General features: G+C 50.5%; 1 protein-coding gene across 1 annotated transcript; it reads right to left on the bottom strand.

Annotated features, from left to right (window-relative positions):
* Window positions 1–26,508, bottom strand: OTULINL (OTU deubiquitinase with linear linkage specificity like). Its single transcript, XM_059173674.1, has 8 exons — window positions 26,323–26,508; window positions 7,261–7,420; window positions 7,141–7,172; window positions 6,947–7,038; window positions 6,054–6,203; window positions 3,497–3,625; window positions 2,316–2,585; window positions 1–953 (listed from the first exon to the last, which is right to left on the bottom strand). Exons 1-8 carry the CDS (start codon window positions 26,384–26,386, stop codon window positions 780–782), a joined length of 1,071 nt encoding a protein of 356 aa, XP_059029657.1. The 5' UTR covers window positions 26,387–26,508; the 3' UTR covers window positions 1–779.
* Between the last annotated feature and the right edge of the window lie 1,143 nt (window positions 26,509–27,651).

Below are 27,651 nucleotides of genomic sequence, written 5' to 3'. Positions count from 1 at the left end.
TAAATAAATACACCACAGTTTAATGTTTTGTAATGGTTCAGTAATTGTCATTCAGTTGCCTTAACCTACAGAATTAATCTTTTTTACCCATATAAAACAGATTGGACTGGCCAGATGCAAAGGTAACCAAAAAAATGTAAAGCGATATAAAACAAATTGTACAACATTACAAAGTAGTGATTATTTGTGTATGTGTTCATATATGTATATACAAAACTATACAATGTATACACATGTGTATATGTATGTACACACACACACACACAAAAACACACATGACTTTACAGTTAATCAAGTGGTTCTAGAAAAATCAATATACCATAAAGATTCCGGGGAAGGTAATGCTTCTAAAATGAGGCCACACTTATGAAGATCCAAAATCAGTCAAAGACAAGGTTCCTAACGAGAACATCAAGGTTAGAAACAAGGTCTTTCCTGTTAGTCCTATTTCCCTTTTCTTCTCAATTTTTTCCTGTTGCACTGCCCAATTTGCAGTCCTTGTGCCCTGAAAAGCCTGCCACATGTGAAATGACCAGAGCCCATATGAGCAAGGTCAAACCACCAACCCACAAATATTAGTGAGGCTGGTCTGGAGGAAATTGCTGGAAAACAAAGGAATGCCATCCACGCAGCCCTGTGTCCAGCGCACCTGCCACTCCAGAGAAGAAGGTCCTCAGCCTTTCGGGGACTGCAACGCTACCTTTGGTTTTCCCACTGGACTTTCCTTGAAAGTGTGCCTGTTGTCACTGGCGAGAGCTGGTGCCCAGTCCACACCAGACTTAAAAGACGGGAACGTGGTAGTGGCGGTCATTCTCCGTCAGCAGGGAGATCTCTGGCCACTCCCTGGGTGGCACGTCTGGGTAGCAGACCTCGAAGTCTCTGCAGTTAAACTTGAACAGTCTGAACACTTTGATTTTTATTTCAAGGGAGTGTCCAAGAATAAACATATCGATCTGCAGAAGAGAGGAAAAAGGGTTTACAAACACACATCTCTGACTCCCGTGCCCCAGCAGAGGAGGGAGCGGGTTCTCCTGCAGCTTAGGGAGGAATGTGTAACGTGCTTACTTAGATCCACGCATGAACCACTGAGGGGCCACTTGCAGAAACACACGTCTGTGACGTGGAAGGCGCGGGAAGGCAGGGGAACATCTTTGTGGACCAGCGGGAAAAAATTACAGGGAAAAGCTGTTGGGGGCAGTGGGGGGACAACTAAAAATAAAGGAATGCTCAGAAGAAAAAGGTCACTTTTTCCAACAGTTTTATATCAATTTTGATAAGAATACCAGGTAATTTTGTATGTTGCCTAAGAGAACAAAGCAAGACAAAACCTCTTTACAACGGGGATAAGAAAGTATTCTCTGGATGGAAAATTTTCTTTTCTTCTTCTTCTTTTTTTTTTTTTTTTAAAGATTGGACTCATTTAATTATCTGAGTATGTGTGCATGAGCAAGAAGAGAAGCACAGGGAGAGAGGGACAAGCAGGCCTCGCGCTGAGTATAGAGCCTGATGCGGGGCCGATTTCACAACCCCGAGATCATGACCTGAGCCAATATCAGGAGTCGGGCGCTTAACTGACTGAGCCACCCAGGTGCCCCTGGACTTAACATTTTTCAATAATTTTTTAAAGTTCAAGTTCATTTATTGTTTTTAGTAATCTCCACATCTGTGTGGCATGAACTCATGACCCTGAGATCAAGAGTTGCATGCTTTTCCAACTAAGCCTGCCAGGCGCCCCTAAAATTTTTCAATAATGTCTATTTATCTTCAGCAAGGAACCAAATGCTTTCCCAAACTTCATCTCATTTTCCACCAGGACTTTCTCCTGGTTCAATTCTGTTGTGGGAGAAGCTGCCACCATCTTGGAGGCAGAGTGAAAGGTTCGAAAGGCTTCCTGCCCTGGGGCTCTCTGGTCCCGGCTGAGAAGACACAGCAAACTGCATGGAGCCGTGAGGCTTATTCCTCTTCTTTCCCTTCTTCTTTTTTTTTTTTTTTTAAGATTTTTATTTGTTCATTTGAGAGAGATCACAGGCAGGCGGGGGTGGGCGGGGGAAGCAAGCTCCCTGCTGAGCAGAGAGCGCCATGCAGGGCTCGATCCCAGGACCCTGAGACCATGACCTGAGCCAAAGGCAGAGGCTTAACCCACTGAGCCACCCAGGCGCCCTCTTTTCCTTCTTTTTAAGGGTCAATGACATCAACCCATTACCTCTTTGCAGTGGGTTTTCTCACTGCTGGAAGGAAATTCCAGACGCCTGTGCGTTCAAGGACGGCCAGTATCGTCCAGAATCAAACCCGCAGGGTTCTTCTGCCCCCATTACCTGCTCCAGTCCACACGTGTCGCCCACAGGATTCAGGTGGTTCATCATGAAGCTTAAAGGGTCAGATGATGTTTCCCGGGCAAACAGGAGTCGAAAAAGACTGGGAATGACCTTGTTAGTCTTCATTTGCTCATAAACCTCAGTGACTTGATAGAGCATGATAAACTTTAAAGCTTCATATAGTTTATATTCCAGAAGAACATCAGAAAAAAGGATGTTGCACATACTTCCTCTCTTGTGGTAATCTTTAATTCCACTAAATTCAGCCCACTGAAAATACAGATGTAAAAGGGAAATTTACAGGGGAATGGTGAATTCCTACACCATGGCATCATTTTTAAAGTACTTGTAAAAATAAACCAAAGATGAATAGAGGGGAGCTTGAACTTCTCATTTTATAGCTTTTGACCCTGATTTTTTGTTAACCACAAGTATGTGTTACTTTTACAATCACAAACCAGTTTAAATGAAACATTTTTCAAAAAAAGCACTGTCAACTTCGTAAAATGCCAAGCAAGTGAGTCTCCTGACAGCTTAAGATAGTTGAGTCACACAGAAGAGACTCCAGAGATAAACAGTACTAACTAGTACTCTTTACTGCTCACTTGCCAAGCACAGATTAAAACACTTCGCAGACGTGAAATCACTGAAGCCTCACCATAACTGTAGAGGGGACATACGATTTACACATCAGTTTTACAGACCAGGAAACTGTGGCACAGAAATGCTATGGTTATCTACCAAGGAGAGTTCATTTCAACAATCCAAAATCTGTGTCTATTATAAAGGCAGGAAAAACTCTAAGTTCAAATTATAGCATCTGTACTATCCCCAAATTATTAATAGGGCATCCCAGAAGGGCATTTCTGAGTGCCCTGCCTGGACTGTGCACCCCATCTTTCAAGGGGAAACAGGTAAGTGTTAAGTGTTAAGGTTTCCCAGAGAGCCCACAAAGGCCTCCTTAACCCATCACTCCAAACCCTCATTGTCACATGCAACATGGCTCGTTCATTACTTGGAAGGTGAAAGAACAGGAAAGCCAATCTCTACTTCCTAGAAGAGATGCTACTGGCCACGTGTTCCCCTTATGTGGAATCGAGTGACATGCCTGACAGAGAAGGGTCACTATATCTGGGGGGCGAGCTTTCATTCCTAGTCTTTTCCTCCCCCGGGACACTCACCTGTATTTTCAATAATTCCACACATTTACGTAATTTTCCAAACACATTGGAACCTGTATACTTCTCAGGACCAAAACTGTATTGCTGGATCCAATTACAACCTTGTGAAAAGAGCAGTTTTTCAGGAAGCTTGAAAAGGAAGTAGATGCAGCCATGATTAGTACCTCCACATTTATGGCCCACAATTCAGAATACGTCATGGTCTATGATCTCATCTCCCTTAGTAATCTCCATTTAAAAACATGATGACAACAATTAAATAAAAGCATATCATTCCTTCTTTTCAATTTGTGGATTATAGGATTTGGATCAGATTCTTAATTTATAATTTTACAACTGATGAAAACATACATGAAGATTGTGTCTATGGAAACAATCTTTCTGCATAAAACACTTCCTAAACTGCCTAGTTATATCCCTTTAGAAATTGCTTTTGCCCAAACAATGCTAGAACACCACGGTTCATCAGGGGGCATGTGGACTTTAGGACGAGGCGCTGGGGTCCGATCTGCGCACTGTCTTATCAGCTGAGAGACTGCTCAACTGGCATCACCCTCTTGGCCTCACCCTCCACCATAAATCAAGGACAATACCACCCACTTTACAGGACCTTTGTTGGGATTAAATAAGATTACAAAATACATAAGACTCTGATCAGTGAAGGGATCTAATCCATTTTCCCACCCCGCTGAGACTGGGGAGCCCAGAGGCTTGGTTATAGTCTCTGTCCTCAGCAGGTAGCAGGCCTAGCCCACCATGCACACTTGACATGAAATGAAACTAATAAAAACAAGTGTAATTTTAAAAATGGTAAGGAAATAGACTGTATATAGTTACATATATTCATATACTTTATATTTCCATGCTCCTCCATCCTTAAATGTACGCCCTAGATTAAACACCCTACATTCAAAATAAAAATTCAGGTTGTGGGGCACCTGGGTGGCTCAGTGGGTTAAGCCTCTGCCTTTGGCTCAGGTCGTGATCTCAGGGTCCTGGGATCGAGTCCCATATCGGGCTCTCTGCTCGGCGAGAGCCTGCTTCCCTTCCTCTCTCTCTGCTTGCCTCTCTGCCTACTTGTGATCTCTGTCAAATAAATAAATAAATAAAAATCTTTAAAAAAAAATTCAGGTTGTTCATTAAGAGGGTTCTGCCTTTGAAAGAAAGCTAGGAAAGAAGGAAAGAAGGAATGAACAAACGATGGATGTACTACCTTACACTCTTAAAATGAAAGAAAAACAAACAGGGCACAGACTGGGAAAAAATATTTGCAAATCACATATCTGATAAAGCACTTGTACTCAGAATATATATAGAACTCTCGGGACACCTGGGTAGCTCAGGTCATAATCCCAGATGCTTAAGCATCTGCTTTCAGCTCAGGTCATAATCCCAGGGGTCCTGGGATCAAGCCCCATGTCGGGCTCCCTGCTCAGCCAGAAGCCTGCTTCTCCCTCTCCCACTCCCCCTGATTCTGTTCCCTCTTTGGTTGTCTCTGTCTGTCAAATAAATAATTAAAAAAAATTTTTTTCCTAAAGAACTCTCAAAATTCAGTCGATAATAAGATAAAAGTAAAAATAATTTTAAAATAAAGTAAAAAAATAAAAAAATTTAATAAAAATGTGCAAAAGACTTCAACAGACACTTCTCCAAGAAGATAACAAGGAAAGACATTCATCCTTCCACACTAGAGGAATGCCAACTAAAAGCAGTGCTACCAGTGAACGCCTATCGGAATGGCTAAAAATAACCCCAAATCGATCCTGGTTAGAATGTGGAACAACTGGAACTCTTATACTTTACTAGTGGAAATGCAAAAAGGCAGAGCCATACTGGAAAACAGATGGCAGGTTCTTATGAACTTAGACCTACACCTACCACATGTCTCTCCCAGGCATTTGCCAAAAAGGAAAAAATCCTGTATGGAGATATTTATAACAGCTTTAGTCATAGTTGTCGAAAACTGGAAATAATCCGGATGTCCTTCAAGTGATGAATGGACAAACAAGCGGTGTCATACTCATGTCCAGGAAAAGCACTCAACAATAAAGAGGAATGAACTACAAGTTCACGTGGCCTGGGTGGACAGCAGTGCATTCTGCTAAGTGAAAGAAGTCAGAGCCAAAAGGCTACATGTTGGATAGTTCCATGTCCTGGACATTCTGGAAAAGGCAAAATCGATAGGGACGTAAGACCTATCAATGGTGCCCCCCCGAGCTAGAGGTGAGGGAAGGGCTGACTATTAAGGCATGGGCGGGGGGAAATCTCTGGTGCACTCTACAGGTTTGTCAAAACTCGAGTAAGTGTAGAGGAAAAAGGGAATTTTAGTAGACCACCTTGTTTATGAGGGACAGATGCCCTTCTTGAGAAAAGATGGTGACATTAAAAAGAAACAACACTGAGTAGGACAGCCTCTCTGAGATGGACAGGGTATGTGGGGCCTTCGAAGACTCCTTCACTCTTAGGACGCACAGAGCCGCCCACATAAGACCCAGCCACCTGCACGGCAATGCTTATCGACCCGCTGTTCCCCCTTGTTTCTGGCGTGCAGATGTACCTTCACGATGTCTTTCTCTTTCATCCAGGACGGAAAGGAGAGGCCCTGGCTGAAGACCTGGAACAGCACTGACCTCAGTCCATCATAGTTATCTCTCCTCACTCGTCGGACACATTTGATGTGATGCCGCCAAAACAGCTCCTCGTAAGCCTGTCCGCACAAAAAGAAGTTGGTTTTCAACTCCTCTGGATAAGAAAATAAACAAAATGAATTCACTGTACCATCAGTGGGGCATGGCCCCCCAATAAAGTGGACGACAGAAATGAAAACAATTTCAAATTATGAATGCGACCACGTGTCATTTTAAAGGGACTCCCCTGTGTATTGAGTCCATGTCCTGCTCTTTCAGTCAGTGAATTCCTGGAAGCCCAGGGCCAGGGAATATCACTTAGGGGAGATGATGACTTCAACTGGACCACAGTGAAACAAAAGTACTGGATACGTTTGAGACCACACTAAAGAGCACTTGGAACGAAACTCTCTTGCTGCTAGCAAGGCTGGTCGCCACTGCTGAGAGGAGCTACCAACCCTGGTCCAATGGGCAATTCTAAAAATCCTCAAAATCTTTTATATCCGGGTAAGAAAGTCTCCCCTGCATGTGGAGATGGACCATAAGCCTGGGGGGGCAGGGCTGAAAAGAGTGCCACCCTCAAATTGCCCGAAATTACAGCCTCATTTACGTCCTCATCCAGGTCCTCAGAGGCCCTTGCTCTGGGTGATAGCCCAAAGCCACTGTGTGGCCGCTGCCTGACTCCACCATGAGTCACAATTGCTCCTTGTGGCACATCTGGCGTTAGCGGATCTCTGGGCTTCATATGGCCGAGTGGAATGTTTGTCTCCCAATTTTTCCACCTGCATTCTGCCTCGTCCGGGACCCGCAGTCACACACACACCTTCCTCATCAGCTTGGCACGTGGCGTCTCTCCTTTCCACTCTCTTGCGCAGTAACTGAGCAGATCAACCTCAGCCTCGACGCTGAGGTTCCCTGGACCAAATCAAACGGAAAAGGGATTTGAGTTTCCCTTTCCTCCCCCTTCTCAAACCCTCTCTGCACCTTAGAGGTAAGAAAACATCTGAAAATACTTACTTTTGAATTTTCTCTGCAGATAGCCAATCCACCTGCAAGATAAAAGGAATGGTAATGTCAAATATCTACTTGAAAGGGCAACGGTCTGTTTGTAAACTGGAAGCTGATCCGACCACCTACCATTTCAGCCAGTGCCCTAAATCACAGTGCATCCTCCGGCAGTAGCAAAGGGCGGCCACCATACAAGCCGCTGCCAACATCACCGACCCCTTTGCTAGTCTCCACACGGTACCCAAAGCCTGGCTGGTGGCTAGCATCCAGGAGTGAACCTGGTCACTTCCTAGGAAAAATAAAAAATAAAAAAATCACAATTACACAAGTATGCTTCGTTTAAGGGGGAAAATGTATTGGCTAATTTTACCTGCAAAGTCTCTATCACTGATGACATGAACGGATTTTATTTTTTAATTTATTTTATAAAGATTTTACTTATTTATTCGTCAGAGAGAGAACACAAGCAGGGGGAACAGCAGGCAGAGGAGGAAGCAGGCTCCCCACTGAGCAAGGAGCCTCATTCAGGACTCGATCCCAGGACCCTGGCATCATGACCTGAGCCAAAGGCAGATGCTGCACCGACTGAGCCACTCAGGTGCCCCCAATCACATAAACAGTTTTTTAAATATTCAAAAATTCAATCTGAAAGTAAAAGAAACCCTGGTTCTCTGGTAATCAACGTTCTATGTAAGAATATCTTTGTTCCACAGAATTTGCAAGGAAGAACCGTGAAGAAGATAGCTTTCAGAATCCCTTGGACTGTTCAAAAGCTGCCTCCCCTATACCCTGGCGGTGTGACCGCAGGAAACCTAACTTCTCTCCTCTGAATTGTCTTGACTGTAATATTGGGGGAAACGCTGACCTCACTGGGGCAAGACAGAATGAAATGATTCCAGAACAAGCACAGTACGCCTGGGCCCTGCACAGCATATCTGTTGAATCCAAGAATGGTTCTAGGAATTCCGCTCAACACGGGGGGCCTCCAGCGATGCCACCACCAGGTGCTTCTGCCCACTCAGATATTCTTTAATCATTATGAGCAATTACAGATGGTATCACCATCACACACACACAATGAGTGACCCAAACGGCAGGCTGGACATTGTTTCCAGGAAGTGGACCCCTTAGAAGAGGGGTGAGGTGGGGACAGGTGCACTGTGCATGGTATGTACTCCCATTCCTGACGTGACCAGGGGAAATGAACGGGCCAGAGAGCTCCAGCTGTGTACTCACAGGATTTTACTACGTGCAACTGTATTACGCTGGGGCACTTAAAATACTGACGTACAGGTGAGGAAGAGAACTTTTGAAGAGTGGCCCAGCCTCCCAGGGTTCATTGTGAAATCATTCCCTCTCTGGCACAAGGTTTGGTAAAATTCCAGTGATTAATAGGAAAAGCCTCAGCAATTCAGGATCTATAATTGAAGCATTTTTTAAAAAGTCAGTTCTATGAGATGTCCATCAACAGATGAATGGATAAAAAAGAGGTGGTATATATATATATACAATGGAATATCATGAGCCATCAAAAGAAATGAAATCTTGCCATTTGCGATGACGTGGATGGAACTAGAGGGTATTATGCTGAGCAAAATAAGTCAATCAGAGAAAGACAATTATCATATGATCTCCCTGAAATGAGGAAGTAGAGATGCAATGTGGGGGGTTTGGGGGTAGGAAAAGAATCAATGAAACAAGATGGGATCGGGAGGGAGACAAACCATCAGAGACTCTTAATCTCACAAAACAAACTGAGGGTTGTTGGGGGAGGGAGAGGGTGGCTGGGTTATGGACATTGGGGAGGGTATGTGCTATGGTGAGTGCTGTGAAATGTGTAAACCTGGCAATTCACAGACCTGTACACCTGGGGCTATAAATACATTATATGTTTATAAAAAAATAAAAATTTTGAAAAAATGTCGGTTCTACACCCAATGTGGGACTTGTTCTCATGACCCAGAGATCAAGAATCACGTGCTCCACAGCCTAAGCCAGCCACATTCCCCAATTTTAGCACTTTTGATCATATGAATATTTGATATACATTTAAGCTCTGATAGGAAAGAATTTATCAGCAAATAAAGAAATAAAGTTACCAAAAAAGAAAAAAAGAACTAAAGGTACCAGTAACTAAGAATAGATACTTAAAAATGACTTAAAAGGGCATTTTTAAAAGCAGGTACTCATCTGTTTAACAATTTATTCGCTGTTCACTATATATTTACACCTGCCTAGATATTTGGTAAAACTTTTGGGGAGTTGTTTAAAATGTAACACGATACTACCTTTACATCAATAATTTAGATGATTGTTAATTCAGAGTGATTTCCCAACTGTAAAAACTCTGACATAGGCAAATACTTTTAGTAAATCCTTAAACTCAGCAAACACCAGAATTTTGTCTAGATGATACATAATTTCTTTTAATGTATTTATGAACATATTCTAGAAAAATGGAGTATTATATATGGTTTTACAGTTTGTTTTTTCTCTTCATACAAAGTAGATGTCTTTTCATATCACTACATAGAGGTCTACATTCTTCTTTTTAGGAAACACCTAACATTTCAGTGTAAAGACAGACCATCGTATGTGTGCAGTCACTGCCTCACTGATAAATCATCCGGATTGTTTTCCATTTCTCACTCTTGCAATCATTGCCGAGACAGACAGTCTCCTCCAATGGTCCTTGTGGGCCCATGGGGGCTTTTAGGATAATTTCAAGAAGAGGAAACTCTGGACCAAGGGGAGCGTACGTTTTTAGTTTTGACAGATATTGCCAAAGCACTTTCCAAAACAAACCGTCGGTCAACAGCCCCACCAGTCGGAGCGCCCGCGCTGTCACTCTACCCCGGTTGTGATTTCTCTCTGGAGTCTGCACTCCCGCAGGAACAAGGCACGTTTCTTCTTCTGGGAAGAGGCTGGGGACAATCTGCATGCTTGCTGCCGGCCGGTGCTCATGGTTGCAGGGGCTGGGAGGGCCGGATGTCACCGAGGTGGGGTCGGCTGCTGCCCCCTCCATAGGGCGCGCTGCTCTCATTTGTCATAGACTCTAAGCAACCCCTGGCGTCCTTTGGGGCCTGCCAGGTCCCTTAGGGCTCTAGATTTGAGACCCCCACACCAGGATCCTCTCCTGAGCATGAGCCTCTCTGGCAGCTGCACGGGGCCTCCACGGGATCCCCTACAGACGACGGCACGCCTGACCCCCACACACACGGACAGCACATGACCCTGGCCACTCTCTGGAAAGTAAACCCCACTCCGACCCAAAAAAGGCAGAGAGGATCAACTTATCAGGAAAACACAACACAAAACAAAACACGTGAGGGCTCCGTACGCCTCTCCTGTGCAAAGCTAGCACACAAGCTCACACGCCTTGGCCCCCCTCTACATAACTGGCAGTTTTTGGTCTAGTGGCTTAACCCAGGAAGGGCCAGAGAGCGCCATCGTGGGGGCTGGGGTGGGCGCCGGGGGAGCAGCCTGGGGGAGCTCCCCGAAGCCCCATGGGAGTGGCGGCAGCTCAGACAATCCTGAGGTGTTCACACGAGACACATGACACGATGTCATTACGAGGGCCGGGCTTCTTTAAGGAGAGGAAATGCAGTGTGTTGGTTTTTTTGTTTTTTTTTTTTTTTTAAAGATTTTATTTATTCGTTTGAGAGACAGAGCACAAACAGGGCGAAAGAGAGAAGCAGACTCCCTGCCGAGCAGGGGCCCGATGCAGGCTCGATCCCTGGACCTGAGATCATGACCGAAGCCGAAGGCAGACGCTTGACGACGGAGCCACCCGGGCATCCCGGAAGCACGGTGTTTCCGTGGGAAAAGGTATGGCTTCGCCGGTCATTAGAATAGTGACAGTCTGAGTTTTGCTATGAGCCTGAGCCGTGCTAGGAATCCACCCCCTCCTGCTCCTGCCGGCCTCCCTCAGCTCAGGCCCCAGCCCAGCCCTGCTCATGCCCTGGTGACTTCACGTCCCTGAGCATCAGTTTCTCAGCCTGGGGATGGCCACAGGGCCCAACACCGCGGGAGTGCAGTGTGCACGGGAACAGAGCCGTTGTGAGCCAGGTGGAAAGGTTAGGGAAGCACTGAGCATGCTGTCTGGCAAACCCTGAGGCCCAAGTCCCTGTCCCTTATCATTTGTTTTGCTATCAGTCCAACCACCCTTCTTCTGAGGAAGCCGCGTGGGAGAGAAAGACTGAATACGAAAGCTATAAGGCTGGGATTCAAAGCCCGGGCAGTGTGGCGCCCGAGTGGCCCCGGGCCCTTGGCTCTCCGGCCCATGCATTACGCCCCTGAGTCAGTCTTCAAATTAGCTTTGCTACAGCAAGTGGAATTGAGACTCTTTCAAAAGAGACTTGAAAATCCATCTCCCGCCCCCGCATGTATCAGTAACCGGATTACAACTCAAAAGCCGCAGCCACAGAAGGAGACACCACACACCAGGGCTCCGCGGAACGCTACCATCATCACGACTTGGGGGATCTCACGGTCAAATCTCCTTTCCCCAAACACAGCAGAGAGGGGATAAAACTTCCCATGTCGGGACCTTCACTGCCCCCCGACCCCGTCCTCCAGCCCGGCAGGGACCTGCCCGGCCTCCCCTGCCCTGTCCACGAAGACCGGGGCTGGGGCGACGCTGACCCGGACAAGCACCGGGAAAAGAGAGCTGGTCCCACCGCCAGGGATTCTGTCATTCAACCGAATACAAAGAGGGACAAGAACAAGAAATGCGGGGGGGGGGGGGGCACAGGTTTGGCAATGAAGCATCTCCAGAAAGTGGGAGCCGCGAGGACGGGCCGGGGGCAGGACAGATCCCTGCTGGAATTAGGGATTGGGTCGTCGCCCATCTTTGTCAAGAGAGAAAAAAAAGAAATTTCGTTTCAGTATTTTTGGAATGGCCCACCTGGGTGGTGGTCCTGTTGGAAAGCGGATTAACTAGGCCTCACAGCACAAAGACCGGCCAGAGAGCCCAGGCCACACAGTGGGGAAAGGTCGCTCCGGAGTGGGTCGGACCTTGGAGGAACGACAGCAGCGGAGCCTCGCGAAGTCAACAGCGTGGCTCTCAGAAAGTCAGATCTCACCTGCCACCTCTCAAACTATATATGGCGACGACACCACCACTACAAGTGAAAAAAAAAAAAAAAAAAAGGCTTTTTTTGTGTGTGTGGTAAAAGTCTACTTAGAGTTTTTTCCATTCTCTAAAATGTACCAAAGCTGAAATAATTCAAACATTCAAACAGGAAACCAAAAAAAAAAAAAAAAACCACACACACACACACAAAACAAACTGAAAACAAAACCAAAAGACACTGCGACTCCAGAAACAGAGTGAATGTGCAGCCGGCAGTCCCACCTGGGGGCCCTGGGCTCCTTCTCATGGAAACTTCTCAGTGTCTCCTTCGCCCCCAACACTTCCAGGGGTGCCCCGGGCTGGAACAGCCCATCCCTTCCGGCCTCTACTTCTCTCCCAATCTGACTCACTGCACAGCAGCCCGTGACCCCTTCTCCCTACACACGTCTGTCTACACTGCCAGCTGCATCTGGGTGATGACTTTCTCCTGAAGCACATCAGGGACTCCCCTGTGGACCATGGAGGGGGGACATTAGGCCTGGGCCAAAAGACGTAAAAGATAAGTTAGTGTACATATCTAAGCAGAGGCGGTGAAGAAATATATGCAGTAAAATCATCTTGTTAAGGAAACATAAGATAAAAGATGACAAACTGAATTTAATGATGACAACAGCTCTTGCCTCTGCATCTGTCCTGTGTTGCGGTTAATCAGCGGGATCTGGAGAGAGAGTGCCCGAGAGAGACTGGCGGATCAGGAAGCCGAGGGACCCGTGGGAAAGGTCCCAGGACAGCCACACACTCTCTGTGGCCAGAGGGGTGAAGGGCTAGGGGCAGCTGTGACCAAGCGAGGGACACAGACATGTCAGAGGTGTTGGTAAACTTCTCACACTCTTCTGAGCTGAGTCCTGGAACACTGCCCCCTTCGATAAAGTGGATGTGGCTTTCGGGCTGTTCTCAGCAAGGGCGGGAAGTGAGGCAGAGAAGTGCAATCAGAAGCCAAACAGTGCAGCAGACACAGGAGGGTCTGGGAAGGCCTTCTGTCCCCCCCCAATCACGCCCTCCATGGTTGTACTTCTCGCCCCCAACCCCGGGCTGGGCCCTGGGCAGGCAGGAAGTGAAGTGGAAAGATGTCTGCTCTGTCCTCAAGGAGCTCGTGGACGGACGGCGCGATGCTCTCCTGCAGGGAAGCCTACTGGTTGGCTTGTCCAGGCCCACGGGGCCGGGTCAGCCCTCGTCGGGCTCAGCACACCCTGGTATGAGGCAGGAGGTCTCTCTGCAGGGACGCAGAATGACACAAGACCCGGGGCGCCTGGGTGGCTCAGTTGGTGAAGCGTCTGCCTTCCGCTCAGGCCATGATCCCAGGGTCCTGGGATCGAGTCCCACGGCAGGCTCCCTGCTCAGTGGAGAATCTGCTTCTCCCTCCCCCTCCCCCTCTCTCTACCCCCCTCCTTTATCCTTTCTCTCTCAAATAAATGAATAAAATCTTAAAACAACAACAACAACAACCCAAGGCCCTCTGAACTGGACGCAGGTGGGGCAGGCAGACCTCCATCCCCAGGGGGTCGCGGCTCCCAGAGCTTAGTTCTGAGAAACTCAGAGGCTCGGGAATCAAGCCGACTAGCGCACGTTAGTCTGAACAAGTGACTAAAGAGTATGCGAGCAGCGCGACAAACATGCAGAGCGACTCGGAGAGGCCGTCGGGGCTCTAAGCGACGCGGCGCGTGGCGGAGACTAGAGAGGAGCGTCAGCACGGCGGTGTGAAGGCCGGGGTTTCAACGGTCTTGGTTCTCGAACATTCACGGGTTAGCTGTTTGTTTTTATATCAGTTATGGAGGAAATATTCAGGAAAGAAAAGAAATCCTCTTAGCAAATCTTGGAAATACGGGGTCCAAAGGCTTTGTGTGCTTTTGCGTCTCAGGCATTAATTCTGCTCCATCAAGAAAGGCCAGACTTCCACTTCGTAAAGTACCACAACCAAAAAGTGCAAGACCGGTAGCCCTGAGGCAGAGAGCCACCAAGCGGAAGGTTTTTACCCCGAAAGCCATGACCAGTAAGACAGTCAGCTGTCATCCTGTCCGGCAAGCTGCTCAGGCTTCCAGAAGCATCTGCGCAGGACTGGGCACGCTGTGCCCCAGGCTCCTGCTCAACCTCGTGTCAGGAAGGACGGCAGCAAACCGCTCCTTGCCAAACACTGACAGGATTATGCGTGTGCGTGTGTAATAATGGCAGAGGTCGGAGTTTTTTTCATTTACTGGGCACAAGTTTAGGGGTGTTAACTACAGCCCATGACTTAAAAAATAAGTGTGATTTTCTAATCATGGGTTGGGGATTTTGAAAACCCCCAACTCTAAAAGCACAAGAGCTACGGGTGGGCTAGGCTTCCAGGTCCTAGCAAGCTGGAACGCCTTCTCGGGGCAATCTCAGCGCTCCAGGATCACCTTGCCAGCCCGGCGGCAAGTGAGACCAGTGACTCGGCGGGACAAGCCCAGGACTCTGTCTTTACTTTGCCATAGTCTATATGCAGGACCTCAGCCAAATCACTTAGCTTCGGGGATCCCAAAACATTTCCCCAGTGGAGAAGACCATCCGTGGATAACAGAGGGTTAGAAACGAAATTCACCCACGCCACGAATGGGTGCTTGCAAGGCGAGGGCCCGGGGCAAGTGGAAATTCCCCGGCTGAGCCCCCCATGCCACCTCCCCTCCACCTCCGGGGGTGGGACTCACTCCCACGTGTGGGAGACCATTTCTTTTTCGGGACTCTTACTCTCTTTACTGATCCAAGTCTATTATTAGTCTATGAACACAGAGTAAGCTCCTCCTGTGGGCTGAGCCACGGGCCAAGGGCTGAAGTCATCACTGTGAGCCCTTGTCCTGTGTCTGGGGCATGACCGAGGCAATGCTCCACAGAAACAGAGCTCCAGCAGCAGATGTGACCTCCGCCAGCAAGAGGCAGAGTGGAGACCCAGGATGGACAAGCGTCCACAAGGCAATGGAAGCAAGGGAAGCGGGCCAGGCTCAGAGCGGCGGGGCCTGCAGATCCTGTTCGAGATGCTGACGCTACCTGAAGATCAGGGGACGGTCCTGAGCAAGAGGCGGGTGTGGCCGGATCTGTAAGCACGGCCTGAGAGGGTATTGCTTAGAGTCCTGAGGAACCTGTGGGATCGCCCTTCTACATGACACCTTTCAAGTCTTTCACGGAGTCACAGGATGCTCTAGGTGAGGGGGCTAGGGTTCCACTCGCTCCCCAAGGTCCAATGTCCACCAGCCCCTGAGCGGAGAGGGTCCCTCCGCCCCACCCCGGCGCTCCCTCTGCGCTCCGTCCAAGCTGCAGGTGGTGAGGCGTCTCCGTGACCGTGTCCCCTGCCGGCCAGAAAACACCTCTGAGGGGAAAGGCGAATCTTGAGTCACCACGGACCTGGGCATGTGACGGGCTGTGGCTTGTACCCTTCACCTCCAGGGCGGAGAAACTGAAGCCCAGAGAACAGCAAGTAGAAGTCTGAACTTGAACCAACATGCTCTGACTCAAGGTCAGTGCCCTCAGAGTTAGCCTCAGAGCCACCTTCCCGGAGCCATTCTCTTCCAAGAGTTCAGAGCAATCGCAAGCACGACCGTAAAAGGTGGCCATTGACTCCACCATGCCACTTCTGCTCTCGGTAAACATTCCCATCGCCTTGACCAGTCCTCATGTGACAGTCGGGGGAGGGGGTCCCCTTCCAGCAAGCTTTCTGTAGAGGCTCAGAGAGTAAGTATGTTAGGCTTCCCAGCCATCTGCTTTCTGTCACAAGTTCTCCAATTGTCCCTGACAAAGAGCAGCCATGAGACCGTACGCAGGGGGCTGTGTTCCAAGAACTTATTTACGGACACCGATGTCTGAATGTCATGTAAGTTTCCCATGTGAGGAAATGGTATTCTTTTGATTTTTTTTTTCTTTCCCCAACCATTAAAAAAAAAAAAAAATGTCAAAACCATTCTTTGATGACCAGCCATCCAAAAACTGAGTGGCGCCAGATTCAGCCATAGACTGTGCTTTTTGTCAAACCCTGTTCTAGATGATTCGCCCAAAGGATGCATACAGCCCGAGACCGTGGTAGTTAGGATTGCAGAGCAGTGAGAGAAACGGCCATCAGCTCGCGATTAGCCTGCCATCGACTTAAAGCCCTTCCGACCAGTTGCTGGAGGACGTCTCCTCAACCGCCGAAGGGAGAGACGAGGCTCGGTGCTTTCATCCGGCCCTCCCCAGACGTCCAGCTGGGAGGATTTTCCTGGACACCCAGCTCTGGCCTCAGCCCCAGCCCTCCTCGACTCCTTCCCGAGGGAAAGCACCTGGTCAGCTTGGCCCACCCTCGCTTGCCAGCAGAGAGGGACCCTGGGGCCTGACCTTTTGGGGGTGGGCTCAGCTCAGGCATTGCTCAGCAAGCCCATCTGGCCACACAGCTAGGACGTGTGGGTTTTATCTCTGAGCTGACATGTAAAAACCCTCTGATGCTGGGCACCTGGGGAGTGCAGTTGGACGCTCGACTCTTACTTTCAGCTCAGGGGGTGATCTCGGAGTTGTGAGGAGGAGCCCCTCTGCCCCTCCTGCTTGGACTCTCTCTTGCAAATAAATAGATCTTCTTAAAATTCAAAGAATAGAAATAAAATTCTCTTGACTCCCGTGGCTACCTTTCAGGTCATCCAGAACCTGGAAGGGAAGCGAGGCGGCCGTCATGCCGGCTCCATGCCCGAGACCCAGGAGCTGACGCGTAGCCCCGCTAAACGTCACGTTCCGGGATCTGCTTCGCTGCCCGCCAGGACTTGGGTGGCGCGCTCTCAACTCTTAGACCTCTAAAGATTAAGCCTGTCTTCCACCTCCCAGTGCAAATCATTTATGAAATGGGACCGAGAGAACTAAAGGTACACTCAGACGATCCAGTCCTCATTTCTGCCCTGCGATGGTTTTTCCATCAGTCAGACCCGCTTGGGCTGTCACCACTGGTTACTCATCCCTCTAACTAGCTTCCCTTCCTCAAACCATTGTCCACTCTGTAACCAGTGGTGTCTTTTTCTTTGTTTGGGACTTGTGGCTTTTTTACATTCAATGGACGTGTCATCTCCTATTGAAAAGTCTTTCCGGTTTTTTTCTTCTTATTATTTTTCTTTTCTTTTTTTTTTTTTTTTTTAAGATTTGTATTTATTTATTTGATAGAAAGAGAGAGGAAGCACAAACAGAGGGAGCAGCAGGCAGATGGAGAGGGAGAAGCAGGCTCTCTACTGAGTAAGGAGCCCGATGTGGGGCTCGAACCCAGGACCCTGGGATCATGACCAACCAACTGAGCCACCCAGGTGCTTCTGGTTTTCTTACTTGTCAGAACAACTTGACTCCTAGCAGCTGGTGAAGTGAGCGGGAAAGGCTTCTAAACAAGGTGTGAGAGGTAATGGCGCCTCACTTCCTAGCCCCAGCCTAGCCAGAAGCCACGGAGAGCCGGTTCTTCTGGAACCAGGAACCAGCCGCATCCCATAACCCACAACATCTAGGAACCCACTGAGAAGTGGAGATGGGCCTGCCCATGAGGGCGGCACAAAGCGGGGCCTCCCTGGGCTCCGGGTGTCTTCCTCCCCTCCCCGCTCACCCACCCCTGCCCCTCTACGTGGTCCTTTAGCTCTGCTCTCCGGGAAAAGAAACCAGAGGCTTCCAGCACTATAGACACGACACACAGGGTCTCTGGACCAGCAACATCACTATCCAGCGGGTGCTCAGGAACACAGGTCCGCGGACCCCGCGGCAGCAGCGTCTGTGCTGGGCAAGGTCCCCAGCCACCGGGTCACACGCCACGCCTGCGGGCCACTGCGATGCAGCCCACCTCCCCGCCGCGGCGCCTGCGTTTCCTGATTGACTACCTGGGTCCCCAAGGCACGCCAGCGCACCACCAACGCCGGGACGGGCCGCCGGGAGTCCTGACCGTTTCGTTATCTCAAATAACCTATTATCTCAGGCCAAGTGATTTCCGAAATTCCTCGCAGGAGGAAGCAGGCCCGCTGCAGTGTCAGTGGCCGTGGGATCCCCGGGGAGCGCCGCCTGCGGTATGCGCCTCCTCCCCTCGGGCAGCAGGAGGGCGACGGTGCCCAGCCACCGTGCTTCCGCAGCAGCGCAGGGCTCCGCCTGCCTGAGAAGGGACTTGGCTGAAATTCTCATTCAAGGCATCCAGCTGCTCCTCTGGCCTCCAGCAAGGGTGACGACAAATCCTGGCCTGCTGGGACTCCCCAGTGTCAGCATTAGAAGTTCCACGTCCCGGGACAATCTCGTGCCAGACAGGCCCACGCGGTCGCCCCACGCGGTCGCCCCGCGCGGCCTGACCCCGGCTCTTCCCTCCCCGCTCCCCGCTGCCTCTTGCTCGAGAGGCCTGGCTGTCGGCTGCTCCCTCAGCGCGCCACGGCCTTCCCGCCTGCCTCCCTCGCCCGGGCTCCCTCTCCTGCCTGCAACACCCTCCATCTCCTCCGGCTCCAGCTGTCCGAGTCGCCGTCACTTCCTGGGGCAAAGCCTCTGGCCCGTTCCCACCCCCTCCAGCCCCCCAGGCTTGCTCAAGTCCCCGTTACGCGCTCGGCACACAGTGTCCCTTCCCTTCGCGGCACTTAGCACAGTTTACACAACCGTGTTTGTTTGATCAGGGCCTGTGTCCCCACGTAGGTCAACGTCTTGAGGACTGGGATGGGGTCTGCTTTCGCTGCACTTTCTTGGTGCCTAGGCACGGGGCAGACGGTTAATAAATATTTGTCGAACCAGTAAAATGAATCCACGCAATCAGGATCCAGGCTGCGTATCTCCGTGAGAGACACGGCAGTTCCCTCAGTGTCCGTTCTCTCTCCTCCCACAGAAAGAGAGTCCCGACTTCCAGCTGGGTGCGTGGCTGCTGGCAAAGGCTCCATCTCATCCTCCCTGGGTGCCGGCGGAGCTGCACCGGGGAATTCTGACTCGGCAGCATCAAGTGCACTTTTCAGGGGGCTCTGTTGAGAGGGATGCGGATGTCCTTCCCCCTCCCGCCTAGCCAGAACGTGCGTGTGGGAACTGGTGTGCGGCCGCCATCTTGGGCCACGAAGCAGCTGGCCACGGAAGCCACGCAGGGATATCAAGGGGAGGCGCTGGGCCCCTCACACCGTGCGGCCCACGCCAGCGCTGGAGAGCCCCCGTGGAGCTGGAACATGAGGGGAAAAAACTTGATTCGCTTATTTGGGGTTGTTCTGTTATTCGGCCACACCGAGTCCTCACTAAGAGCCCATGCCTCGGTGGTCCCTTCTGACTGGGAACACCACGCCTACGCCAGAAACAGGGAGCCGCCCGCGTTCTCTCTTCCCCTCACGACACTCATGGACGTACAAAGCAGGAAACGAGAATGCGAAGCGGTCACCCAGCGGGACGGCTTCCAGGCAGAGCAATGAGCCAGCCTCAGGGGCTCCGGAACCCACAGTCTGGTCCTAGAGAGCTGAGCGCCTCTGGACCGCAGCTTCCCTCCCCGCGGACAGACGCGCGGGGCCGTCCACCGCCAGTCCCCTGCCTCCACCAAAGGCCTCGTATGGCGACTGGTTTCTGAGTTCTCCTGCAGGCGCCGTCACACTGGGGCACAAGACCCAGGAGCTTCAGCAGTTGTGAAACAACTGAGCTTCAACGACGCTTAAAACGTTACCCACAACTTGCACCACAGGAAAGATGCCCTGAACACGTGCAGCGGTGACGTGAGAGGTGACAAGTGCCAGCAGCGACCCCCACCCTGAGAAGCCCACGCAGGGTTCTACAGATCGCCCGCAGCAGGGCCACATGGACGCGACCAGTTTCTCAAAAGAGCAAGAATTTTTTTTTTTTTTTTAAAGGGACAGTGGAGGAGGAGCCTGGCAGGGAGGGAGAGAACTGGCCTTCAGAGGCTACGGGCTCCGCAGTTTGAGTGAATCAACCGATGAGGCATCGCTGGGCGAGTACAGCGGAATAGTAAAGCGTGAAGAACAAGACGGCACAGGTCAGCAGCCTTGGCTGCACAGGTCCTGACAGTCGGCTGTGCTGAGCCCGTCTGCGGAGTTCAGGAAATAGTTAAAAACCAAACTAGAGGGAGACACGGTGGATAACGTCGATCTCATACACTCTCTCTCGGTTCGAGGAGTTTCTCTCTCTACTTCAGACCGCAGGGGAAGGATCGACATGCCCTTACACCGATTCCTGTGCAGAGCTGCGGGACCCAGAAGTATTATATTAATAATGTCACTGGCGGGCGCCTGGGTGGCTCAGTGGGTTAAGTGTCCATCTTCGACTCAGGTCGTGGTCTCGAGGTCCTGGGTTCGAGTCCCACATCAGGCTCTCCACGTGGCGGGGAGCCTGCTTCTCCGCTCTCTCTACCTACTTGTGATCTCTCTTCTCTCTCTCTCTCTCTCTGCCAAATAAATAAATAAAAATCTTTTTTAAAAAATCTTTAAAAAAAAAAATAATGCCACTGGCTAAGATTGCTTTTCAAGGTAAGTGGCCGACCTGATCCTTGGCTACAAATGAACTCCAAGTTCATTTTTAAAATGCCAAGTGAAATGTTGAAGAGCTGATCTGTCTGCCGGCATCAGGACCGAGCAGCCCTGTACATCTAGATGGCCACTGATTACACGCAGCCCACACCACACAGGCTGGCCACCTCTTTCACTTCCCTTTCCTGTCAGCTGTCCTGCTTCCTCCGTGTCACTGGGACAATCATTTTGACTTGTCCCAGTGACTTGACTGGGAAGACACAGAGCACTCACTTATCCTGTCACTCGAGAGACCTCACAGGAAAGGTGAGGTCCTCCTGGCACAGGTCCACAAACATAGCCACAATGTACCAGGCATTACTCTAAGACCTAGGGGACAATTCTCTCTTGACCAGGCAAGAAGGAATTTAGTTCACTTCTCCTAAATTTGGGGGATGAAAGTCTCCGGGAACTCTCAGCCCTGGCCAAGAGAGAGACACAGGTGTTCAAAGACCTCTGCCTGATGAGCTCTGCCCACCGGCTCCCCCACCCACCTCTGCGGCATTTGTACCCACTGCGGCTGTCCCAAGCCTGGACAGGGCAGGAAGCTAATGTCTGCTGTACCAGGAACAAGGCAGGGCAGTGTGCTCCTTTCAACAGTTAACCCTTGATATGGAATCAGATCCCACTTCTGTCTGAATTGGGGGGAAGGAGGTGTCTGAAGGAACCAACTTGCAATTACAGTACTTTTCCCTCTGCTAGAAGACTAACCCTAACATTCATTAAAGCCAACTACAGGGCAAGCAGAGAAAGTGCTAATACAATATTTTAAATTACTATAGATCTACAATCCAACAATCCCACATAGACTCAAGCCGTCGATACCTGGTTAAATCAACAACAAAAGGCTCACTATCAAATTCTTAATTCAGAGGTTCATGGAGCATGGCATTTTTCATGCGATGGTTTCTAGGATTTTTAAAAATTTATCTGACATAGAGAAAGAGAGAGACAGAGAGAGAGAGCATAAGCAGAGGGAGCAGCAGACAGAGAGGGAGAAGCCCACTCTCCATTGAGCAGGGAGCCCAATGTGGGGCTTGAACCCAGGACCTCTGGATCATGACTTAAGCTGAAGGCAGACACTTAGCTGACCAAGCCACCCAGGCACCCTGGTTTCTGAGATTTTTGTTTATTACTTGAAAATCCCAGCAACAGTATTGCAACAGTCCTTAGTCTCCTAGAAATGAACGTAAGCATTTTATCACCCTCTTATTTTAAAAACGATGCCATCTGTCTCTTCTGGCTCCAGTGAAACAAGAAAGTAGTAAAATGGGGTATGACCAGAACAAAAAGTAACTGGCAATATGGACACATAAACAAAACCTTTTCTCTGTTGATTTATTATGAAATAACATTGATCTGTTCTTCCATTAAGTTAATTACAAGTCAAATGTGTAAGCAACCTCGATTCTGAGAGCAGACTGCTTTAAGTTTACTGCTCGTTTACAAGCAATGTCAAGCGAACAGGAGAAAAAGGTCAAATCCAGGGGCCTGATAACTCACTCACTCCTCTCAAGATGATGCAGCGGCTTTCATAGCTACAAAGAAGCAACCACAATGCTGGAAGTTTTAGCTCGATCATGAAGACTTTTTCATAATCTCACTTCTTCTGTCCCCCAGACCTTTGAGTTACACGGAGCAACACGGTATTAAAGAGAGAACCCAACTTGAATTGGGAAGAGCTGACATGTAGGGAGGGAACTGGGAGACGACAGTGCTTGCAGGTAGAATCCTGATCCAAGTTTCAGGAAACAGAAGAGGTGGACAGTGAAGAATCGGTTTTAGGTGGAGCCAGGCTGCCAGGGTTGGGTTCAAATTCTGGCCGCTACTCACTAGCTGGGAACTTGGAGCAAATTCTGACAGAGTGGCAGTTGTGGAGAGTCCCTGAGACTAGGCACGGGCTGTGTCACCGTCCAACGCCCACTGTTTCCCATGGCAAGGACAACTGTGGTACTATAGGCAGAGGAGACAGCGCCTACCCGCACCGGGAAGCCAGGTGAAAGGTCATTTTCAAGTTCGTAACTGTGCCAGTCAAGGATTTCTACTTAGCTCAGCACCTGCTACTAAACATACATCATGTCACTGTGCTTGGCGTCGAATCCATCGCACAGAAACATAAAAGTTTCAAAGTGGGGCAAAGAGGCGGGCAAGAAATACCAACTACGGACCGTTTGGTTTTTAACATTCTGTTGTGTGTGTGTTTAACAGCAGCATTGGGGGGTTGTTTGTTTTTGTTCCTAAGCCTTCAAACTTTTTCTTTCTTAAGATTTTATTTATGACAGAGACAGTGAGAGAGGAAACACAAGCAGGGGGGAGATGGAGAGGGAGAAGCAGGCTCCCTGCTGAGCGGGGAGCACGACGTGGGGCTCAGTCCCAGGACACTGGGATCATGACCTGAGCCGAAGTAGATGCTTACCAACGGAGCACCCCAGATGCCCCCAAATAGATTACTTTTTCTTAAATGTTTAAAAAATTAACATGTAATGTATTATTAGCCTCAAACTGTCTTTTAAAGATGGAAAATATTTCTCTTTAAGGTTACAAATAGAACACAAAGAACCTCAGCTACTCTCTCCTCTTCTCCTTGGCACCCACTGACCCCTGCCAGCAAACTCCGCCCTGCCCCCGGCCCACCACCCACTGTTCAGGTTCTGGAGGGCAGCATCTTTGAAGGCGTTGATTCTAGAATAAGATCAAAACTGGTAGCACCCCTTTGCAGTCCACGCTGAGGAGGGAATGTATGAGCCCCACAATCCTCATCACTCTTCTTGCCATGGACCCGCTGGCTGCCTGGTCCTTAGCTGTTGGATCTGCCCACTCTCCCTTTAAACACAGAAGTGCTCACCAGGCGAACTCACCTGTCTCCCCAGTGTGCTACCTAGATTGCCCATGGGAACGGGGCAAAGAATGCATTCAGTGGATCATCTGCTTTGTACATAAAGCCATCCTTGAACGACTTTGGAATAGTGTATTCCATGATACGGAGAAACACATTTTTAACCAGTAGAGAAGTTTACATGGGAAATCTTGTACAAGTTGTATGTGACTTGGTAGCAATAAAATAGGGATAAAAGTAACGGTAACCTCATGGTGTAAGGACACGATGATGATGATAGTGGCAAGTGCTTACTGTGGGCCAGTCACAGTTCTAAGCCCTGTGAATAAAGACAACACAGAATAAACACAACAACAGAACTGAAAAATATTGGCCATGACCATGATTTTTAAACTTTCTGTTTAGCATTAGACTCTTTCCCCCAGACAAAATTTTACTCAGAATAGCATATAAAACAAGAAAGGGTGTTGGGGGGACAAAAGGCAGAAGCAGAGCTGTTCTATGTGTAGCTGGAGGCAGGGGAACCTGGCTGCTGGGTCCCCTGTCCCACCTGGGGCACTCCTGGCACCCCAGACTAGCCCCTAGAGACCACCCTGGGGTCCCGCAGCTCCTGAGGACATGGCTGCAAACTTGTAGCCTTTTTGGTGAAGAACCAGGGCAGAGTGTGAACGAATCCTAACAGTTAATGACCCGGAGGCTGGCCAGAGGCAAGATGAGACAGGAGCACATACCCTCCTCAAGCGCCCCACGGCCAAAGGTATGCGGAGGACTCGGAGTTTCTCCTCCAGTGGGTGGGTCTCCCCCGGCTTTCTCTTCCCCCCACCGGGTCTTGGGGCCTCAGGGCATTGCAGCAAATCATCTGGGGTGCCACTTCCCTAATATTCCAATTCTGACAGTGTCTTTCCCCTCATATTGTGCACAGATGCTTAGTTCAAGATTCTCAATGTCCCACCACTTAAAAAGAGTAAAAATGGATACCAGAAAATTCTTTTCATCCCTGCCTGCGCTGTAGGGATGCTGTCCAGCTACTGTCCATTTGGTTTGTTACTGACAAGTGTGACTCGTTAGCTGTTGCCATTATCTCAGAACTGAACCTTGGTCTTCCTCTTGCCAAAAGAAGGGTAGCTGAAAATAACCTGCTCCTATCCTGCCTTGGGGAACTGGCCTTAAAATTCCCCCCGCCTCCAAACACCACCTGTGAAGAAGGGAAAATATGCTCCTAAGTCCTCAGAGGTTATGGGTTCTGTTTTGGAGGGAAAAGAAAAAAAAAAAAAGTTTTCCATAACCTGATCCTTGAATCACATTTTTCCACTGCTGCACACCAACGGCAGTTCCCACAGGCTGGAGAGGAAAGAATTCTCTGGCTCCCAGTGCTGGCACACCTTGGACTCGATGCATTGGAAGGAAAAATTCCTGGCCATTAGGTTAAGCCTAGGCAACTTTCTGCCTCCCAAACCAGCTTTCTCCTGCTGAGCCCTACCTCCATTTCCAGCTTTTAGCTTTCTCTCCCAAAATAAGGCAAGGGGTGGGGGGAATCACATCGCAAAAAGTTCACATGACTACACCCTCAGGAAATATTTGGCGAATCCTGTAATAATTCAGGGTACAGAAAGGTTGAATAATGAGTTTCTTTTCCAAACTTTTGAGATTAGGAGGTAAGTCAATCACAGGATTCTAGACTGGGAGGGGCCTTATGGCCTTAGGGACCTGCTACCCCCATGCCTTCATCCATGAGGATGAGGATATGAAAGTCCAGTATGGCTGCGGCTTCTAGCAAGTGGAGAACTCCTGTCCCGACTCCCAGACGGCACTGTTTCCACCACACCCAACAGCTCAGGTGTGAATCAAAAGTTCCTCCTGAGACCAAGAACCCCAACTAATAAGCAGTCGTGGCACCTGCCAGCTTCGCATAAACGCTGCAATACCTCGGGCCCCAACTTTGTTTGTGAGCAGGCATGCCCCCCAAATTCACCAGCAGCACCGGGAATGTGCTCAAAATGAGAAGCTGCTCGGTCCTCCCCCCCCCCCCCCCCCCCCCGGGGCGCTGGGGCTGAAGAAGGGAAGGAAAACAGCCTCCCCTGCACCGCAGCCGCGGACGCCTGGGAGCCGAGCCGCCCAGACGCGGGGTGGGTGGGCGCAGCGCCCCCGCCCCAGCGCCCAGCCTCGAGCTCGAGACCTGTGCCATTGCTGCTCCGGTGTGTGGGGACACGGTTGTTCAAAAGCCAGTTTTCTCTGTTGTTCAGCAAGTCTTGACGGCTGCGAAGGTGTGGCCCACATCCTCCACCAGCAAAGCGCGAAACCCGTCAACTCCCCCCGCCCCCCTGCAACTCCCCCGACAACAAGCAAGTTCTCAGACGGGACGCCGAGAAAGGGACACGGCCGCTCCCCGGCGGCAGGGCCCGACCCCCAGCGGCTGCCTGCGCCCGCCACCGCATTCCTGCCCGCAAGAAGGGCTCCCTCCGCCCAGGAACCTGCCCTCCCCGCCACCGCAGGTCGCTCCCAGCCACGACCCAAACAGCTCTGCCTCCCGAGGCCAGTTCCTATATATGCAGATGCGACGCGACAGTCGTCCCCGACTGCAGCCCAAACCTTGCCGGAGGTGTTTGGGGGTGCAGCCCGTTCCCCACCGTCTCGCCCTGGGGCGCCCCCGGACCTCCCAACCCTCAGCGCGCGGGCGTCGCACCCCGAAAGTGTGGCGCGCCCCGGGCCGCCCGCCGACCCCCGCCCGCCCCGCCCCGTCCCGCCGTTCCCCGGCCCGGGCTCACCTGCGGCGGGGGCACGAGGACCCTCCCGCGCCCGCGCCCCCGAGGCGCTTCTCCGCGTCGCCATGCCGGCCGCGCGCTCCGGACGGGCGCGGAGCCTCCCCCGTCGGTCAGTCGGACGCCGCGGCCGCCCGCCGGCGCCGGGGATCGCTTCCCCGCGGCTGGCAGGCTCTCTAGGTGCGGGGTGGGGACGGCGGGCCGCGCTCCCGCCCCGGGAGCCCGGCGGCCGACGGACGCGCTGGGCCGCCAATGGGAGGCCGCGGCGGGGGTGGGCGGGGCCTGGGGCAGAGATGGGCGGGGCCTCCGCGCACCGACGGGGTCCGCCGCGGCTCCGCGTGCTGTGCGGGGCGTGGGAAGCTGCTCCTCCGGGGACGCTTGGGAGCTCCACCTGGGCGGATCCCGCGATCTGCCTAGCACTTGACAGCGAAAGTCCCTGCAGTGGGAAGCAAAGAAACTCGGTGGGTGGGATGACGAGGGGGAGGGACCCGTGTGTTTTTCCTCTGCCCCGCGAGGGTACGGAAGGATTCCCATCCCTGGCCGGACTTCAAGCCGCTGGTGGGTCACGGCCATGGGAGCGCGAGCCTGGATCCAGATGTAACTCCCGGCCCAGGGCCTCTTCCACTAGGCTGGGCAATTTTTATGATCTTTATTTTCCCCTAGGTCAGCAGAACCGGGTAATGCTTACTTAGAAGTCACGCACAGTTTGCTTTGGGAGCGGGAATCTTTGCGTTATTGCCAAAATTAATCCTCTCATAAAACTGCTTATCAAAAGGAAAAAATAAACAGCCCAACAATAAAAAGGCGCTCACAACCAGGTTCTTTTGCCCCTGATTTTTCTATTCAGAGGGTCCCTTTCTCAGAAGAAAAAGGAAGAAAACAGAAGTCTGGTGAACACTTCCTTTTTCTCCAATATACACAGTTCCAGAGAGAAACAGACTTGCAAGTTTGGACACTTTTTGAAACAAATCCCATAACTAAAGAAAGGTGTGGAAAACATTGGAATTTTAGGTGGCCCCAGTACTGTTCAGGCAATGTCAAGGGATGGAATCCCCTTCTGTTTTTCTGAATCTCGGAGTAAGGGATCATAGGTCTTGGGCAACTCCAGTAAAATTCCAACAGCCACAGCAGTTAGTCTAATGCTGGGCATTTACCGGCTGCTGACATCAGGCCACGCACTCTGAGAATTCTTTTAGGTTTTACTTAACACATTATTTCACTTAATCCTCACACCCGCCCATCATGTGGAAACTGAGACTCAGTAAATGCTAATGCCGAAGCCGACACAAGATCTGATCTCTCCACCACCGTGCCACTCTGCAACCCATGATTCCC

The sequence above is a fragment of the Mustela lutreola genome, chromosome 5, assembly GCF_030435805.1.
Source record: "Mustela lutreola isolate mMusLut2 chromosome 5, mMusLut2.pri, whole genome shotgun sequence".
Classification (NCBI taxonomy): domain Eukaryota; kingdom Metazoa; phylum Chordata; class Mammalia; order Carnivora; family Mustelidae; genus Mustela; species Mustela lutreola.
The sequence above is the reverse complement of the archived record's forward strand: the minus strand, read 5'-3'. Positions and strand labels throughout refer to the sequence as shown.